Below are 19,958 nucleotides of genomic sequence, written 5' to 3'. Positions count from 1 at the left end.
ATCTGAAGTGTCTTTCCGAAATTCAGCCTTGGTGCAGCATTACAGCCACTTTTAGCCTATCACATAATGAGCTTTAAATGCTAATGAGGAGGAGAGAGAAGAGGCCTATAGAAGTTAAGGGAGCATTCACAGAAACTGAAGTCATCAACACCATTCACAAACCACAGTGTTTGGTGCAGACAGATAAAAAATCTTCCCCTTATGCTGACATAAGGGGACAAATTCCAAGTCCGGCCATTTGAGCTGCTGCTCTCTGAACGGCGAAGCAGAATGACAGAAGGAGCATCCTTTACACCTATCGCCATTTCTAGCCACTGCAGGACCATAGACAGGCTGGGGGAACTTGTATTAATGTTAAACAAATCTCACAAAAGTGAAATTTTCATGTCAAGGGACATTTAATGTCACAATGATCAGTTAAAAACAAAACTGAATTCACATTCAGTTAATCTATGCAAGCTCAGTTTTTATATTGCCAATGACCTGCTCCTGACTCATCGAGAGTAGATTTTTTTTAGATTCATGTTCAGATAAGATAGTAACATTTATGTATAACAGTTATGTATAATTTCAATCATTAAAAAATTTAAACTTCACACCATCTTTTGCATCAAGGCTACATCGCTCTTACAAAATCTGGCCTGAGTATGAATGTTGTCCTGAATTTTCATGATGACTTTTTTTAGTCACAGAGAACAAGTGAAAAACAGTGAAGTCTTTGTGTCAAACTCAAGCACCGATGACACTGTCCTTGTGTCCACACATGATGTCCTTGTGCACAGAGTGCCAGCTCCTGTTCAGTCACAAGGCAATATTGCTTCCACTGTGTAAAGTATTCATAAAAAGACAAAAGGGACTCTTAAAAAGCAGATGGAAGACATAGATCTCCCAATACTGACCATATGTGAAAGGCTGAGAATTTTGGCCATGTTTCTTATGATAGCTGGATCAAACTCATTCCAGACTCCTCAGTTGCCTTTTTAATGCAGTTCATTTCCATTTCATATATATTTCAAATATGATTGTATCCTGGCTTTTGAAAAGTCACTTCCAGCCAAACCTTGGGATTAAGGCTGAAGGTTCATACATTGTCCAGAGTCACTATTAAATACAATCCAAAAAGTGAAAAAAAGAAAGTGAAGTGATTGTCACATGTGATACATAGCAGGGCAACACAGTACATGGCGCACACAGTGAAATTTGTCCTCTGCATTTAACCCATCACCCTGATTGAGCAGAGGGCAGCCATGACAGGCGCCCGGGGAGCAGCACGTGGGGACGGTGCTTTGCTCAGTGGCACCTCAGTGGCACCTTGGCAGATTGGGATTCGAACCGGCAACTTTCTGATTATGGGGCCGCTTCCTTAACCGCTAGGCCACCACTGCCCTACCATCCAACTGTTATCTATCCAAGAATATATCCTGTATCCAGGTATATAATGAATGTTACAGGTTACAGAATGATGCTGTTCTTCCGGTCTCTTACACTATTTGAGGTCTGTGAATGTTTGGAGACTGGGGAGGAATCAGAATGGAGTTGGGTGAAGATTTGGGCATAAGAACCCCATTCGACTGCTCAAAGTGGTTGGACATTGCTTCAGAGATCTGGGAGTTGGTATCACTGTTGCGGCTTTGAAGTCCATTAAGCTCACAATGCCTGAAGCAATCCACCTCATTCTCTCTAAGCACATCCTCATCCTCCTCTTCATCAGTAACAGGAGGATAGTTGTTGTTGCGCTGGACTCCAGTCCGAATCCTGGTGCTGCTGCTGCCTCCAACCACCCTTGGTCTAGCCTCTGCAGGGATAATGGCCTTGCCATTTGAAGGCCTTAGAGAATCTGTGGATTGTTCCATTATGAAAGGAGATGGCTGGAGAGGGGGGTGCAACTGGTTGTCCTGATGGCAAGAAAGTGCGTAAAAGATCACATGAATGATGCATACTGCTGTACAGCATAATACAGCATTTCCAATTACATACTACAGCACATGGAAAAGCATATAATCATGTCTTTATGCACACAATTCTTACCTTTGACAAAGACACATGGCTAACAAAAGAGTCCACTCTATGTCGGCTCTCCTCTCCATCTCGCTCGATCATTCTTTCTCGGCCTCGGCGTGATGTATTGTAAATTGCTGGCCGACCCAAGGAATCTACTGCTCCTCCAAGAGTGGAACGACTGTCTCTTGAACGTGGTCGATCCTGTCCATAAGTGTAAATACCAGTTTGGGGGGGAAAAAAAATAAAAATTAGGTAATTACTCACCTTATGTCCTAGCTCATAGAGTTATCCACAATAACATCGAACTAATAAAGAAATAATTCACTAGAAATGCAAGATGCTGTGAACTGACCAGAGAAGACAGGCTGTTCCGCAGTGTCCCTTCTACCCTGAGTGGATAAGTCTCTTCTAACTAAAAACAAGGAAAATAAGACAGGGACATTAGCTTTCAGTATGTGCCAACTGGTGCAAATTTGTATATTTACATTTACGGCATTTGGCAGACGCCCTTATCCGGAGCGACTTACAACGTGGTCTGTATATGCACTTGTGCCGAGAGTCAATGTTTATAGCAACTGTGTCACATTGTCAGAGCTAATTATTTATTTATGATATTTCCACTGTTTCATTCTCATATACAAGTTAACAAAATAGGCAGTTCTCAAAGTGGGAAGACAATTATAACAGGATCTCAGTTCTGGCACAAGAAACTGAGCTACACAGTGAAGTGTTTGCCACATTCAACATTATACATAACATGCCTAAATTAAGCACATGCATTTCAATCATATTATCACTCATCATTAAAAATCACATCACATGTTAAATAAATGGCAATGGTGCAAATTAGCTTTTACTGCATAAAGCAAATTCACACATTTCTCTTATCCAAATTACATATAGCACAATGCTGAAGAAGTAGACTTATTTTTTAAAATTTTAAGTCTGTGAAATAGCCCACTAAGCATATGTATTAATACAGCACGTACACGTACAACATGAGGTACTGGTGACATAGTATTACATAATAATTGTGTGCAAAAAAGAAAAAATAAGGTTCACTGATTTGGAACTTGAGAGATGCTGAGATTCAGGAATATGGTCTAATGCAGAAACTGTGTGACTTGTTTATGACTAAAGTACAACCCAGGTGTGTGAATGCAGTGCAGAGCTATTTATGCAGCATACTTATATAGCCTCCAGTAGCAGCACTGTACTATACATTGCATAAACGTACATCTGCTGATGTAGATCTGCTGAAGATAGTTTCAAACACAGTACCTCAATGTGGTATCTGTTCTCTGTGCTGCCTGAATGTGTCCTCCTGAAAGAGGCTTGCCTGGAGAGAGTGCTGATTTCCTCCCTGAAACAGAGACAGAGAGCGCGATAGACAGAACAATTTTGGTCAATTTAAGCACACTTGGACAAGTTTCAGGTCTGGACCACAGATACCATGCTGCCATACTCACTTCTTTGCTTCAAGCTCTCTGACTAGCTTCTTGTTTTTCCGTTTATGATACTGGACCACGACAATGACAATAATCACCAAGAAAATCAACAATGCCACAGCAGCCCCGCCGATTATGAGTAGCCAAATATTGTCCATGATTAGAAAGCGAGATTCTGAATGTGAGAACAAAGGCACAGAGAGAACACAACATTACAGAAAGAACATTACCCGACATTGGTGAACATGGCCAATCTTATTGTATCCAGTGTACAGCTTTTCTGCATCAGCCACTTAAACCCAAGAGGGCTCTTCAGTGAAACAGAACCCTAATTTCTCACTTAATTATGGACGTAAGTTGCTGCAAAAACGCCAGCCCGGATAAGAATGGCTACACCTGCTATATGATGCAGAGTTAATATGTTCACTTTTTGTCCACAAGAGGGCACAAAATGACAGGGTAAATGAAGTGTACTAGAAGCCACATGCTTTAACACCACACCAACATAATACATTCTTAAATAAACAAATGCATGCATACACACCATCAATAGTAATTGCAACCTCTGCTCTCCCAGATCCCACCACATTTGTGGACACACACTCATAAATACCACTGTCCATCAAAGTGAGGGGGTGGTTAAACTTCAGAGATTCTTTATTTATGACCACACCTTCAGGTAGAGTCCCTCCTTTCCTGTAGAACAGATGACAGCATAACAGAAATTTAGAGCTGCATGAATAAGTTCTATTTGTCTTTTATCTCATGCACATTAAAAATGTGTTACGAATATGAAAGAAAGATTACCTGTTGGAGGTAAATCATATAAAGGAGATCTCATGATGTATTGTGGATACTTAATTAACACTAATAACCTTTTCTAACCCTTACCTGTCCCATTGACAATATTAACCCTCAACCCCTAAACAAACTGCTGCCAGCAGGAATGCCACTAGAAAATGTGGGCCCTATGAAAGAATTTACCATTCATACCAACTAATACTGTAAATCCTAAACATCATAAATCCCCCACACACCTACCCTAACAGTGCCCCAAATATTGTAATGCCCTACATCTTTTAGGGTTTTATGTATTTTGGAGTCTACTGAACTAAAACAAAGCAAATGATGTGTGTGAGCACAATGTGTAATGTCTCCAATTGTAGCAGAGGAGGAAATATCCTAAGATATTTTGCATGCTGTAAATCATATTTTGCATAAATGTTCTCTGCAACAGTTAGCTGCAACATAATTTTCCATTTGACATTTCAACAGCATGTATGCGACTTGCATTCCATTTTAATCCACTTCTCCTCCCCCAAATCCCCTTCAGTGTGTGTCTCCCCACTTTCCTAGGAGTTCCTGCACTGCCTCAATCGTGTGAAAGTCTGCATGGGGCACAAGCTGCAACACGACACCGTGACAATGCTTTCTTCACCCATACTGCATCAACAGGACCGGAGGAAGAACTGGTTTGACTGCCCGGAGTGCGTGCGAACAAATGCGAGTGTGTGTGCGTCAGTGGTTGTGTGCGTCTGTAAGTATTTGTCAGGAGTGTTTGGAGGGTGTCTGCAGAGTCTGAATGTTTGCAAGTGTGTCTACACCTGACTCAGTTCCACCAACACAAAACTGCAACACAGGTGTGTAAGTGTGTGACTAACCACTCAGGTTTCTACGGGCTATGTGTATCACTGTTTCCAGTTAATGCAACATCAAATAACAAAAGAAATATGTGTGTGTGTTTCTATGTGTATGGGTCTATCATGCTATATGTGTGTCCCTTTGCCCTATGCGCCTATTGGCAGTTTCAGATGATAAACAAACTGCCTGTGAAGGATGAATATTTCAGACAAACAACTGATGGGGCTGCACCTTGTCACAGACAGACAGGCAGGGTGGTGGAGGTAAAACCATACCTGGACCAGGTGAAGCTCTGAGGTCTGGGATTTCCTCCACTCTCACATTTCAGTTCAGCTCCCTCCTTACCCACGTACCAGTTCTTGCCATACCCCAAAACCGAAGCATCTGGGGGGACTGGACATCATGAACCACAGAATCAGAAAGTAATTTTGTTGCTTTCAGTTTTAAGAGAATAGAACATATGTTCACACAGCCACATCCTCTCTCACACATACATTCTGTGTGAACTGCAGAAGAACATTTCCTGCCAAGCTGTGTAAAAATAACATGTGAAGCATGCTATTCTCTATAACCACCATGTGGAGAACTTTTCCCAAAAATTAATCGTCTTTAAACCAGCATTATTAATAGAGCACATGAAACAATAATGAATTTCACAGTAATTACAATGACGGAATGCTGAATAGTGAATAATTCGTGACAAATCAGACACTGGTTTTGAATCATGAATGAACACACCTTCAAACCATCAGTCATGATAAATGCTTTTTCCAGTATCAGGTTCAGAAGTTCAAAATCCCATGTTTCGTGAACTTTAGGAAAGACAAATCAGTAAACAACTCACATATGAACTTTACTTCTCCTACTGATGGATGAATAGCAATCAGGGTTGAAAACATGAAAATTGAGCCATGAAGATTTCCTTAGGACTGTTATTAAAAGGATCTTTACTGTTGATCTGTAATCGCTGATAACTTAATATTTAACAATAACAATTAATATTAATATTTATGTTTTTAAAAACATTCAGTTGTCTGTTATTGTGAAGTAAGTGTGAAGTGATTGTCATTGTGAAACACTGCAGAACAGCACAAGGAAATGTGTCCACTACATTTAACCCATCACCCTTAGTGAAAAGTGGGCAGCCATGAATGCCGCCCGGAGAGCAGTGTGTGGGGACGGTCAGTGGCACATCGGCAGTTCAGGATTCGACCCATTTTACATTTACATAAATTATCTGATGCCCTTATCCAGAGCGACTTACAATCAGTAGTTACAGGGACAGTTTCCCTGGAGCAACTTAGGGTTAAGTGTCTTGCTCAGGGACACAATGGTAGTAAGTGGGATTTGAACCTGGGTCTTCTGGTTCATAGGCGAGTGTGTTACCTACTAGGCTACTACCACACTTATCCTTTTATAGATCCATCTCCTTATCTCCTTATCCGGTTATAGGTCCATCTCCTTACACGCTAGGCCAACCACTGCCCCACTGTTGTTCATTTTCTCAATCAGCAATAAAGTCTTACTCACAGTGCACCACCAAGGTGTTTCTGATCCTGTGAGGGGTCTCAAACAATGGATGCCACACCAGGCAGTCCAGCTTCCGGCCATTCATATGTCGCAGAGGGTGCAGGGAAAACTGGCTGGAAACGGAGCCTTCCTCCAGGCTCCTGTTTTCTGAATTGCCTGCCAGGTCTGTGTCCCAGGTGATGTGTGGTGGGGGGCGGCCATTGGCGCGACAGTAGGCTGCTTGCCGAAAGGACTGGCCCTCCACCATGACCACGGCATCCACGTTAGAGATGGGTTTTGCTGAGGATAAAGAAAGGACAGTCAGGTGGCTACTCACATAATTTCATAATATATAATCTGTATTGGATTTTTTTAAAATATAACAAACATTGTAATTATGAATCTTGTTAATCTTACAGTAGACTGTTGTTCTTCATTAATTACCATAAGTATGTGCCAATACTTTTGCAGGAGGACAGAATTGAGGTCAGAATAGGTATTCTAGTCTGTGGCTAGCGACCCATATATGAAGCAAGCTATGATACACAGTGTGTTTTTCCTTCTACACAAGCAATTCAGCACTTTGTTCTACAGTGTCTCTTCTTTAAATAAGCTTTTCAGCAAAAGTACACATTAATCCACAAAATATTCAGAAAATAAAAGGATAAGTAGGTGATGAAACTTGGTCATTAACTGTAAGGAAGAGCCTTACACCAAACAGTGAGCTCCACCTCCACTTCAACTTTCCCTGAAGGAAAAGTGGTGATCTGACAGGTGTATGTTGCTTCATCCGACAATCTGGTCCTTAGGATAAGTAGAGTAGAATCTTGTATTGGATTTGGACTCTCAAATAGTGCTTTACCCACAAACTCTGGGGACTCTTGAGGGAGGGAATTTAAGAAAAATAGTGAGAGATCATACAGAAACATCCACTACAAGAGCATGCATACAGAGTGATGAACTGGAAAATAAAAAACATGTAAATGTCATATATATTATAAACATTTTGTATTTATACAGTAACATGATTAAGTGGGTTGCATAAAGTGTCTTCAAAAATATCAAGGACAAAGAAAACATTGCTTCAGATCATTCTAACAGAATGCAAAAAAACTATGTGCACATATTTTACATTCAATATTTTAATACTGAATCTAATATTTCATACCTATGCATTTCCAGAGTTTAAATCTGCCCTGCCCAAAAAATGTTTGCATTAACTTGTGCAAAATATATTTATTATATCCCAAAGATTCTCCATGGGGTTAAGGTCAGGTCTCCATGCATTGTTGAAGCATTTATTAACTATTTGAATGTATTTCAACATTGTCGTCTTCTGGTGAAAAAACATGGTCATTCTGTAAATTCATATTGACAACTCAACAGTTGACCATTTTATTGTTGCCATTTGAAGCAAGAGACACTGCCTCCATAGGCATGCACAGTTCTTACCGCTCCACTAACAAGCTGTTTTGTCTCAGTCCACTAAGGTCATGTCACATACTGGAATTGTTTTTCCTGGAATTTATATTTCCAAATTCAAGATAAACTCATATGAAAATATATTGGTCTATGTTCTCCACAACACTTCCTGGTATTAACAATGCATTGCTCGTAGCCCAATCTAAGTAATTTCAGCAGTCTGCTTAGTTGTTTAATTTTCTTGATGGCCATTTGCTTTTCACATGACCATGGGATGTGTCTTCCAAGAAAGCAGTTTTGCAAGCTGAAACATATGAATAACTACAGCAAATAACCAATCAAAGGCTATTTGCTAATTTAAATTCAGATGATGGCTTTGTTTGCAGGGCAGTGTAGATGAGGATAGAAGTCAGTCTAGTGCTAGTGCCTTTAAGGCCTTGCATATAAAAGAAGAATCTAGGTGTATTAGAACATTCAGGCATGCATGACTTAGAAGCATGCCCTAGCTTTACTGTGGACTCTCAATGGCAATATTTTGCCAATTGTTGATGTCAGTCAAAAAGTAGTAACCAAATGAGGCAGATCCAAAATCACATCTTTTCATTTTCAGAACAAATAAAGAGAATGTCTATTTTGCCATCATCATGTTTCATAAAATTGCAGCCCATTAATTTGTTCATTCATTCAGCATAGAAGCAGTGCGAGAAGCTTCATCTGACTTTAAAGTAATGCGAGTGTCATGTGCATGACAGCGGAAGCCTAAAGGAAGCATATATAATGGAAACAACAATGGACCAAGACAGCTCCATATCATATTTATGAGACATATGATTCTGCACAAAGAACTAACTACTGTTGATATATGCCAAAAACCAGTTTAGCAGTTGGTCGGACTCATCAGGTTTTCAATTTCATTAATAAAATGTAAATTACAGTGAATTACAATTAAGATATTCATAGTTTTCAAATGCATTTGTGAGAGAATATGTAATTCATAACTACTGCATTATATGTTTCTGTAGGTCTAAACAGTTCATCAAATTACGTTTCCCACCAAACAAGAGACAAGGAGTCCTTGAAACTAAGGGCGTTTCACATGAGATAAGCAATCATCCTCCTCAAGATAAAATCAAGGGATGGAAAAGTAAGAGATAAAGAAAAAAAACTCACAGGAAGCATATATTAATAAGAAGAATGATGTTGTGAGGTAATACATTTACATTTTAATAAGTACAAAATTTCAACGCATGCTCAATATTTTAGCATAATAATTCATTAACAATAGTAATTAAGTTCTTTTTAAAATAGTTATCTTAAAAGTGGGGACAGGGTGATAATGAGGCATCATTATCTAACCATTACCTTTGTGTCCTTCGGTGTAGTGGGCTGTGATTATTGTTTCTTTTTTCCCATCAGTTTTTTCTCGGATCCAGCTCACTTGTACCACTGTGAGGTTCTCAGCTTTATATCGACATGGCAACCGCGTCTCTCCATCCAACAGGGAACGCAGAGGGAATGGTGTCCCAAGGGGTTCTATAAACTCCCCATGAATGCATGTCACTGAAAGAGAGAAGAATCTGTAAGTCTTGAAGAAATTGAAAGTGAAACAGAATGTCACATACATTCTCTGCACAAAGATGAGGAGGACATGGTATAGATAGAATATGGGTGATTTTTAATCCACACTTCACATTAGCAAGTTAATTAAAATGTCAATTAAATTTTTTTTAATAGTTAAATCCGGATAATGATCATTTTACGTTGATTTGGGGGTGGGTTTAAAACCATGCAGTAACAGCAGTCTTGATAACTAACTGTCTGAATCGCAGATATCTTCATATGAATCTATTAGAATCACAAATATGAGCAAAGTGTTAACATTATATTATAGCAGTGGTGGCTGATCCCTAACTTTACCCTTACCTGGCTTGATGTGCACACATCAGCATAAAGGGCTGAGATGTTGGTGGTATGACTTAATTGCGTATGATTGTGTATGATTGTGTGGGTCATGTTTTCTGCTATGGTAAATAGTGAAACAGGAAATGGTCCTGGGGCTCAGACTGCGTGTGCAGAGTTTGCATGCCCTCAACGTGTGGGTCCAGGTCCCTCTTGCTGACCGAAGCCTTGGACTCACCCAGGATGGAGCAACCAGACCACCACAGACAGCACATGCCATTCTCACCTCAAGAAAATTTGGAGTCACAAATCCAATTAGTATACATGCCTTCTACCGGCAGGTGGAAAACAGAGAACCCAGAAAAACCTGTGGCAATGCCATGAAAGCATCCAAACTCTGCATGCACAAAGCTGGAGCCCCTATTCCAAAACAGGACCTTTGACTTATGAAGCCACAGTGCTAACTGCAACACCACCATGTGACCCCTGATGGGTCTACATTAGTTCTTCCCTTAGGATGATTTGCAGCCCTGCTTTATTACCAAGCAGGTTGCAAGAGTGTGCTGCTCTGTATTGTTAGGCAGGACTTAGGGGGACGTGATGCTATAGTAATTCACTATGGCTGTGGCATGCTGCTTCTAGTGATTAGCATACGAACATTGTGGTTCTCTGCAATATTATGTCACAACAGTTCATTCTTCACATTGATTTGGTTGTGAAACAGTACACATTGTGTATAATTTAGATGCAATCAGGCAGTCACAACTCTATCATTTTCTCGCAGTTATCTTTTAATCACAGTTATCCTATAATAGTATTGGCACCAATTGGGGGATTCCATATAAATGTCAAGAAAAAAAAAACAGAACTCAAATCAACACTGTATTATGATAATTGACTCCTTACGCAATTGAAGCATGTTGCAAAAGTGATTATTACACAGACAAATTAAAGCATGAGACTTTATTTGGTTAGGTGTCAAAATGTTTCAGAACATGCTTCAGCAACAAAAACTGAAGACGGTCTTTAAAAATTGCTCCAAACCCATTGCTGATCTAATAAGACATGACTACTTGTCACACTACCTGCAGCAGCCGCGTTGTAGGCCACACTATTAACTCAGATAATTTGGAACGAGTCTAGAATTCAGTCTGGCTCTAACAGAAGAGGCACTTGGCTTTGTCCTTGGCAATGTTGACAATGAGAAAGGAAACCACACCGAACGAAGAGAAGACAAACAGGGCTAGATGGTGGCAAATCGCATAGGATTAATACATAATAGGCACACTCCACCACACCTGAATAGGGTCTCAGATAACAGTATTTATAAGGACAAAAGGGAAAAGGAAGGCTGACGAAAAAAGAAAACACGTCTTTTAGAGGGCCACTACACACATGAGTGGCAGGTAGGCTGCTCAACTAGTTGTTCGGTCTCTTTTGACAAATTAGCAGTCACTACTGTAAACACTGCAGTACATCTGATGTCTCATCGTCTACATGATAACAACATTCTGTCTCGCTCTGGCTCCCCATGAGAAAGAGACAAGATTCAGGATTGTTTCAAAGAAAGGTCATGTTTACCAGCTGTCCTACCACGTAGTCCCACTCCAGGCTAGTCCTGCTAGGCCCACACGGACTCGTACGCACACAGTAGTTCAGTATATTCCAGAACAGTTACACAATATCCATTTTAAAAGCTACTTTTCAATATCAGCTAATATCAGGTATAGGTATGCATTATTATATGATATAGTATTATAACTGACATTTTTAAAAACATGCTGCTGAAGACACTACGATGTCTTTAACACTGACAAGGCCAAGGCCTATTATGTTCTTGTTACTGGTCAAAATTGACTACAGCTTGTAGCTTAACCAACTGACAAACACTCAATGAAGATCAATTAAATTATATTTTTACACCCATCAGGAAGGTCTCTTGAAGCCAAGATCATCTTCTGAACAAGATCCTTAGCTCAAACATTTGATTGAAAAGGCACCAAGAACAAGTAGGATCTGAAGACAGTTGCGGTAGAGCCATAGCAATGATGTAAACCAGTGTCTAGAGATGTCCATGCATCTTAAAACTAAAGGATTTGCATCCGAGTGAAAGTCCTATTTCTTTTGGTCAATTCAAAATTCACCTGACGGATGGAAATACTCTGAAGCCTGCATTTAAAACACATAAAGTGAAGTAAAAGTGATTAGTTGTCACACGTGACACACCACAGCACAGCTCCTAGTGCACAAACTGAAATGTGACCTCTGCATTTAACCCATACCCTGAGGGAGCAGTGGGCAGCCATGAAAGGTGCCGGGGAGTAGCGTGTGGGGACGGTGCTTTGTTCAGCGGGATTCCAATTGGCAACCTTCCTTACCCCCTAGGCCACCGCTGCCTTTTTGGATTCATTTCAAATCCACTGCGGTGGTGTATAGACCCAAAAAGATTAGAATTGTGTCGATCTCCCAATATTTACGGACCTGACTGTAAGTAGGTGTTACTGGGAGGTGTGACACTTTGCCAAGGTGTGGACCCAATACGTCACCCTCAGAGGAAGCTGGGGAGGATGTTCAAGAACAACCCAGGAACTGGCCAAGTCCAAGCCTGCCATGAGCTGGAAACTGCCGGCGACGCATGGAGCACTGTCAAAGGCGGACGTGGACAGAGAGGGTGCTGTCCATGAGACACATGTTTGTTTGATATACTGATAAATTATCTAGGCTGACTTTAATAATGGATCATGGTTGATTTATTGAATGCAAAATCTTTTTGTTAATTGTAAAAATTACTTGTTCTTGAGTTTATTAGAGCAGTTAATCTTTTACCCGTCGCAGCATAATGACTGCTTGTCTCTCTTGATATAATCCAAAATATCTGTTTGCCTGTCTGGTTCCCTTTTTGCAGACGACAAAATAACTCCGGTGTCGTAAATGATTGTGACATGGCACATGCTGGAACCCTGAGGTTTACCACAAAAAGAATCTGCCTTTGCAACATTATTGGAATAACACTCCCAGCATCCAAGTGTCCATACGCTCCATCCTACCTGTTGTACAAACGCACACATACACACAATCAAAGACACGCCGACGGATGCAGACACAGCTGTCCGAAAACTACATCTTTCACGCCACTTTAAAAAGTCAGGCCTTGGTGGTGCTGGTGTGTGTGTGGGGGAGAGGGTTCATGTGTGAATCACACAACCAGTTAACCGATCGGCTACAACCAGTTCTTCCAGAAAGATCAGGCTGTAGCTCACACGCTCGGTCCTGTTCCAACGCCTGCCTAAATCTTGTACGAATGGAGCGCAAAATAACACATGCTACAAACATACATCAGCATTTCTTCTTAATATAGAATTCTATACGTTATTTAACAACTTACATTTTCATTTACTATACATGTTGTATATATAAAAATATATCTAAATAAATAAATACATAATAGAACACTTACGTATCCCACAGATCCATAGGTATTTTGACAGTGATTTAGATACAGACAGCATCATCCACGGAGAAAGGTCTTCTTCTGCGTGCCCCTTTCTATTTTCATCAAGAAATCTGAAATAGTTCGGCGCCACCTTATTCTGACCTTCTATCTCTACGTTCCAGGTGAGGATGCTGGTGCTTCCTCCCCGCCTGTGAGCCCCTTCCAGCGGGAGAGCAGTGAGACGCGGCACCGTGTTTCACCCTGCCGAGAGCCTCCAGCTCATGGTTGCGCTCCTAACCTCGGAAACAGAAGAAAGTAGCTCTCCGTGCGTTTTCGAACTGGGAACTTCTGGAGGTTCTGAAGACACCGTGAGCGTGAACGTTGCTACCTGTTATCCACCTGTTCTCTCCCTCTCTCTCTCTCCCTCTCGCTCTCTCACTGTGGGCGTGATTAAAAGGAACGAGTGGATCATTAGATGGCGACATTGGCTGTTCCGCATGTTGATGTCTTACCATTCGTGGTATTAGCTCTTCATATGAGTCTTGCTTTGAAGCTCGTTTCTGACGCAATGTGTAAGATGACCAAGCATGGCATTAAATAACCAAAACATAGGAGCTGTACCTTAAGGAACATACCAAACTGAAATAAAATAAAAAAAAAGTCATAGTGAGTTATGTAGCATGTTATCAAAGACCAGCGCCACAACACAGAATAATGTACGGCAAGTTTGAAGTTGAGGCGAAAGCAGCTGCGCACATAACCTGTAGGTGGCGTGTTTCATCATTGCACCCGACGGACGGCAAATGATTCCAACATTAAAAACTTTGCACATATGAACAGTATTTAGTTTGCATCCAAAATACTAGCAAAGACAAATGACCTGTTCCTGCTTGCTCTTACCAATTATGAAAATGTACATATTTATCTAAATCAAATTATTCCTTGTATTAAGTTAAAAAAAAAATTGAGATTAACCGTTGTAGAAGTGCCCTTTTTAAAAATATATCTGCTAACAGAAGTGTTCTTTGCTTTAGCAGAGCAACGGTCCTCCAAACCAGTTTCTGCTTTGAACCTGTGGAGCGCCCCAGGCCAGTTGAAGGATACAACTGATAGGACAAGGTGTAAAACTAAAATTTGCAAAGCACCACCTAGTGGTAAATTTTCCATACAACTCCACATGAACACAGGATAAATCATATTAAAGCTAATCTCATTTAGTCTTCATTGAGGGGAAAAGAAAAATAAATGCTGAAGAAAAAAAAAAAAAAAAAAAAAAAAAAAAAAATCAATAACATAGTACTTTAATACATGTTCATGGTACCAAAGTATAACTGACAACTTTGCATGTTAAAGACTAAGAATGTTACTTTGGGTCGTAGAACGTCAGAACATGCACAGAGCGCTGCAAGAATATGGTCAAAACAAGTATTCTGAGCTTTATTAAAACAAATCTTAACGAACAATTTACAGGTGTTAACTGGAATACACAATCTTAAAACAAGCCAAAAATAAAAACCAGCTTCTTTGAAGCCATGTTTTAAAAAACACCCGAGAAATGAGTAACTGCAAAGCTCAATACATATGTAAAAACAGGGGGGAGACTACACGGCTATAGAATTAAACTGGGACAAAATATAGGAACAGGCCAAAACAGTTTGACCTAAGAACTGACAAGGTCACCATACAGGTTATACGGTCTTCTGTTGTCCTTTCTTTCCGATGAGGGACTTGTGAATGTGCGGGATCACACCTACAAAATAAATATTTAGTCAATTCAAAGAGGTCTGGCACCAGTTACACACAAGCATTTATACTTGCAAAATAAGCAACTTAAGGGCCGGGGAGAATTTATACGCACCACCGCCGGCGATAGTAGCCTTGATGAGGGAGTCCAACTCCTCGTCTCCTCGGATTGCCAACTGCAAGTGGCGTGGGGTGATGCGCTTGACCTTCAGATCCTTGGAGGCATTTCCAGCCAACTCAAGCACCTTCGTTCACAACATTAAATTTTAATTCGGTGTTAAGAAACGAGAAGATTTCTCAGCAGAGAACGGAGCATGAATGTTTACCTCAGCGGTCAAGTATTCCAGGATGGCGGCGCTGTACACCGCCGCTGTGGCGCCCACGCGTCCGTGGCTTGTGGTCCTGGATTTCAGGTGCCTGTGGATACGGCCCACCGGGAACTGGTAACACACAGTAAAATACTTACATGGCTTTTTACCAGCCGAGAAAACGTGTACAGCACAAAATAAGTAGAGCCCGCATTTAAAAAATCCGCAAAAAGGAAAGAAAAGAGCGCACAGCGATAGGATGAATGTTTGCATGGACGAAAAAATGCATTGGCGCGCTTTCAGACCTGAAGCCCCGCTCGCTGAGAGCGCGAAACCGCCTTTGTCCTGGCCTTCCCGGAGTCCTTTCCAGCTTTCCCTCCAGCCTAATCGGGGGTTAATAAAAAAGGGTTACCAGGTACGCATATGATAAACAACACTTATCTAAAACACAACTGGAACCAGTAAAGCAATTGCGTCGATTAGAATACAGATCTTAAAACACAGCCTCGGAGTAGCTACGTTTCTCTCTCGCAAACGCTTCTTAAGGGCTATACAATTAAGGGAGTGCCAACACAGCCGCGTGCTGGTGTAGGGAAAAAACACACACATAAATAGCCAGCTTACCATTTTGTGCGCGGAAAAAAATACGCTGCTGTAACCTAACGCCCGAAATAAACCCCCGTCTGCCGATTTGAACTATTATCCCGCCTTCTGTTACCTTTATATGGGGGAAGCGCGCATCATCCGGGAACTTTCTCGGATCAAGGACCAATCCAATCTTAATTTGAAACGTTTGCCACCAATCCACTATTACAACGTCATCAAAATCGGCGAAAGGCGGTTCCATTGCATGTTGGGTAATGTAGTTTTTCGTTAGTTTTATTTTACGTTTCGTGTACAAAACAATAACGATCACATTGCATTCCGAATACCGTCTGTTATGTATACGGTCTTCAACGTCCTTGTGTAACTAGAATCGTGCGTGATGCAAAATTATGTAATTGCGCGTTTAATAAACAAAACGATCTAACCATTGCCGTAAATTACGTAGTTAGAGGTTGCGTATTTTTCTTTAATACAGATTTAAATATATGTTTTATCTTACATCATATCTACACAATAAATTGCTGTGCCACCATTATTTAATACAATTTAATATACTACTGGCAGCGTATCTTTTTGGATTTTATTTACATGCAGACATACTGTCATACTGTGCAAAGGACGGTAGTATTTTTTGCTGTCCAGAAGATGGAGGTAGATCCATTGCCCTGAGAAACTTAAGGTGGTAGTTTGAACTTTGCTTTAAACATTTATTGAAAATAGAGCATATCCTTGTAAACTATTGCATAACCCAGTTTTCTGAAGACAATTATTATATCAGCGTGAAGTGAGATATATATATATATATATATATATATATATATATATATATATATATATATATATATATATATATATATATATATATATATAGACACACACACACACACACACACACACACACACACGCACACACACATACATAAAGTTACATAAAGATATAATATTTAGATGTTTTTCTAGCCAGTGTGAATTTTATTTATATATATATATAAAATTCACACTGGCTAGAAAAACATCTAAATATTATATCTTTATGTAACTTACAAATGGTTCCTAAAAATGTGTTCTAGCAATAAGAGCTTTACTGACTATTGGACTATAGAACTGTATGTGCACAACAGTTATAGAGCTGAGAGGAGGCATGTCAGCCATGATAATCAAACATCACATGCAAGTGGTTTTCATAATCTGCCCTTAACTCAGCTGCCCTATATGTCTTCCATGTCTAAATTTGGAGGGTCAAGCCTCCTTTTAACACACCCATTTTTACAGGTCATGTGTCTGCACGCGTCAACTGGTTTTGACTTGTCATTTGGTAACAAAAGGCTAAAGCCTGGCACTTTGCTGTGGAAACTGTGCAGTGTTGCCATGACTGGCATGCTTTTACTGAGTGTGGGGCAAGATTATCAAAGAGACTGGCCTGTTTATAGGTCTGGTCTATTTATCAAAAGCATAGAGGGGATTTTGATGTGCCTGCAATGCTACTGACCTCTCAGTGGTCTCCAATGTTGATCAGTGCCAGCACCACCCAACCATGCCCACCTAGAAGGAACGTGGAGGTTGAGCCAATCAAGCACCTTGGCGTCTCTGGATTCAAGCAACCTTCGGCAACCTTCTGATTACGAGTCAGCTTCCTTACCCGCTAGGCCACCACTACCCCTTTGTGTAAACTCATCCCAAACATTTCTTCATACTGAGACCTTCAAATTGTACATCCAACAGCACCTGACAGCTGATAAAAGATAGAAATAACCTAATATTAGAGAATATACTTTGTTACTTCCTCAAAGTCTGGAAAATGGAAAAATGTGTTCAGATTTCTGTAAGATCCAGCAAAGCACACAAATATCAGGAAATAATCATGATTGAAAAATCATCAGAGCAGTATCAGTAATGTAGTGTCAGAAATCATTTTAATCATGTCACACCCCTTGGTCAAGGAGACATCATAGCATTCAGTGCTGTCCACTTTGATTAATGTTACACCCTGTGCTTCATACCATCATGTAATAGCAGAACCTACAAAGGTCAGTTAGCATTACATAACATGGCAGCATAACTAAGTTGACACTGATTTATTCTCTACTGTGTTCCATTGAGGTAGTTTTGCAGATTACAAAAAGATAATAGTAAATTATGTTATTATTATTATTATTAAGTCACAAACACAGACTGGGGCTGTTTTTACATGATTCTCTATATGAACAATACAAACAATTAATCTTTTCTTTTTTTTTATTCTAAACATATGTATGTGTGTTTATTATTGATGTCTGTTATTGAATTTGAAGTAAATACAGGTGCGATGAATACACAATTTAATATCTCTACTTCTTACGAAATTTGTTCTTCTTTCTGTGTTTCTTTCCAGCATTTAGGGCTGTCCTTTCAGTCATGATTTCCTGATACTTCTTCTTGTTGTAACTTCTGAACTCTGCATCAGCTAAGAGTTCTTCCACAATGGTTCTCTTCCTCTGTTTCTTTGGGATACGTGAGTGATAGAAGTCAACTGGGCTGTCAACAACTGTGCCAACCCGGACATATTTAGGGAAGCCCTCTCTATCATTCTTCTTGTAGAATCGCTTTGGGTCCATTGCAGAGCGCATCTGTAAAACTTTAAGATCGTTCTTCAACTCCTCTTTCATTTCTGGGGCCTTCATGTTGTACCACCCGTCCCCAGTTGTCTTCGCTTGCTCTTCTCTGCGTTTCAATTTGGCTGCATTCTTTGACTCCTTATATGGTGGAACAGAGTCTTTCTTCTCAAAATCTGGGCCAATAACACTTTTCTTCATTATTTCATCTTCTGGACTTTCAGTTTTTTCAGCGAGTTGGAGACAGTCTTTGATTTGCTGCCATCAAAACTGATGTATAATCCCCCGAGCTCCTTCACTTTCACTCCCGGATCAATACTGCAGGATAACTCTTTCACGGCTGGATTCAAACAATGAATCTTTTCATGTTCTTCATGGCTGCAGACATAATGAAAGAGGTGAAATACCAGTCAACATAGATGCACATGCTGAAAAGTCATACAAAATATTGTTTTAGTTGATAGAAAACCAGTGAAATGCTATGTTATTGCTTATTAAAAAGCAATTCAGGTCACTCACTATTTAGTCAATCCGAAAGCAATGAGGAGAAGGGAGGAAAAATAAGTTAATTGCTTGAACAATCACATTTTTCTGTTGCATAGCTTTATTATTACATTAAGTTTCATGTCAAGTTCAATATATGCGAGAAATCTCTGAGCGTTGTCTGGACAAGGCAGGAGGTTTTGGCAGAGCACACCTACATTTCATAAAGCCCTTCCTTAAAATTTTGGGTTACAACAAAACTGTTTTTATGTGTGTTTATTTAGATCATGTGTTTGTTCATAAATGTGTTTAAATGCATTTAGATCATTCATTTGTTTATCACAATGAATGTGAAAAAGAACTGTTTGTAACTTGTCTGATTTTAACAGTCACAACTGTCCGCCAATAAATTAAATCAATGTCACTTCAGGTCAAAGTTCCACTCACACCATTCAAAGGCAGAATGTCTTGTTCCTTTCCTCCAAAAGTGGTATCAGGGTGAGGCTGACCTGGCAACATGTGATTTCGTAATTCTGGGCACTCGTAAGGGACTCCAATTTCCTCCATCTCACCAGTTCACTAACAGCAGTCACTCAAGTTGATAGTAGCTGGACCGGATATCTGGAACACTCTGCATCTGCATTTCTCCTTTCAAGGTACTATTGACAGGCCCATAAACAGAAAATACTGGGCAGTGTATTGGGCAGAGTCAGAGTCAAATTGGTTATGTAAGTATTTTATGAGAGTCATGCTCATGGAATAGGATTAAATATAGAATACCAGATTTGCAAACTTGTTTGTAAACATTTCCATTTCTATTCTCGGAGGGAACATCTTGTACGCTGATGTCTGTGCAGTGGCTTAGGAACCACTG

At 40.1% G+C, this 19,958-nt stretch overlaps 3 protein-coding genes across 3 annotated transcripts; all 3 read right to left on the bottom strand.

The window, feature by feature from the left end:
* Positions 1-1,269: 1,269 nt before the first annotated feature.
* On the bottom strand, positions 1,270-13,788 carry nectin4a (nectin cell adhesion molecule 4a). The gene is made up of 11 exons (XM_028983153.1): positions 13,378-13,788; positions 9,384-9,581; positions 7,312-7,479; positions 6,621-6,899; positions 5,366-5,483; positions 3,994-4,145; positions 3,471-3,624; positions 3,283-3,364; positions 2,354-2,413; positions 2,029-2,202; positions 1,270-1,895 (listed from the first exon to the last, which is right to left on the bottom strand). Exons 1-11 carry the CDS (start codon positions 13,430-13,432, stop codon positions 1,482-1,484), a joined length of 1,854 nt encoding a protein of 617 aa, XP_028838986.1. The 5' UTR covers positions 13,433-13,788; the 3' UTR covers positions 1,270-1,481.
* A 976-nt stretch (positions 13,789-14,764) lies between these two features.
* Positions 14,765-16,131, bottom strand: LOC114792229 (histone H2A.Z). Its single transcript, XM_028983168.1, has 5 exons — positions 16,029-16,131; positions 15,710-15,787; positions 15,423-15,536; positions 15,212-15,341; positions 14,765-15,103 (listed from the first exon to the last, which is right to left on the bottom strand). The coding sequence occupies exons 1-5, from the start codon at positions 16,029-16,031 to the stop codon at positions 15,042-15,044; spliced, it is 387 nt and encodes a 128-aa protein (XP_028839001.1). The 5' UTR covers positions 16,032-16,131; the 3' UTR covers positions 14,765-15,041.
* Positions 16,132-18,296: 2,165 nt separating this feature from the next.
* On the bottom strand, positions 18,297-19,651 carry LOC114800814 (deoxynucleotidyltransferase terminal-interacting protein 2-like). The gene is given in 3 exon segments (XM_028998627.1): positions 18,297-18,834; positions 18,837-18,941; positions 19,594-19,651. Coding segments are annotated over 3 exon segments (660 nt in total). The 3' UTR covers positions 18,297-18,337.
* Positions 19,652-19,958: the final 307 nt, after the last annotated feature.

Source organism: Denticeps clupeoides, chromosome 1, assembly GCF_900700375.1.
Source record: "Denticeps clupeoides chromosome 1, fDenClu1.1, whole genome shotgun sequence".
In the NCBI taxonomy this organism is placed as follows: domain Eukaryota; kingdom Metazoa; phylum Chordata; class Actinopteri; order Clupeiformes; family Denticipitidae; genus Denticeps; species Denticeps clupeoides.
The sequence above is the reverse complement of the archived record's forward strand: the minus strand, read 5'-3'. Positions and strand labels throughout refer to the sequence as shown.

Bases quoted from the DNA above. Each gene is read 5' to 3' on its own strand.
- nectin4a (XM_028983153.1), bottom strand. From the start codon at position 13,432: ATGATGCTGTCTGTATCTAAATCACTGTCAAAATACCTATGGATCTGT. The intron at 7,480-9,383 runs GTAATGGTTAGA...CCCTCCCTCAAG, and splicing joins CTACACCGAAGGACACAAAG to AGTCCCCAGAGTTTGTGGGT. The intron at 3,625-3,993 runs GTGTGTATGCAT...TCTCACATTCAG, and splicing joins GGTTGCAATTACTATTGATG to AATCTCGCTTTCTAATCATG.
- LOC114792229 (XM_028983168.1), bottom strand. The intron at 15,537-15,709 runs GTCTGAAAGCGC...GTGTGTTACCAG, and splicing joins CTCAGCGAGCGGGGCTTCAG to TTCCCGGTGGGCCGTATCCA. The intron at 15,104-15,211 runs GTGCGTATAAAT...TTTATTTTGTAG, and splicing joins GGCTACTATCGCCGGCGGTG to GTGTGATCCCGCACATTCAC.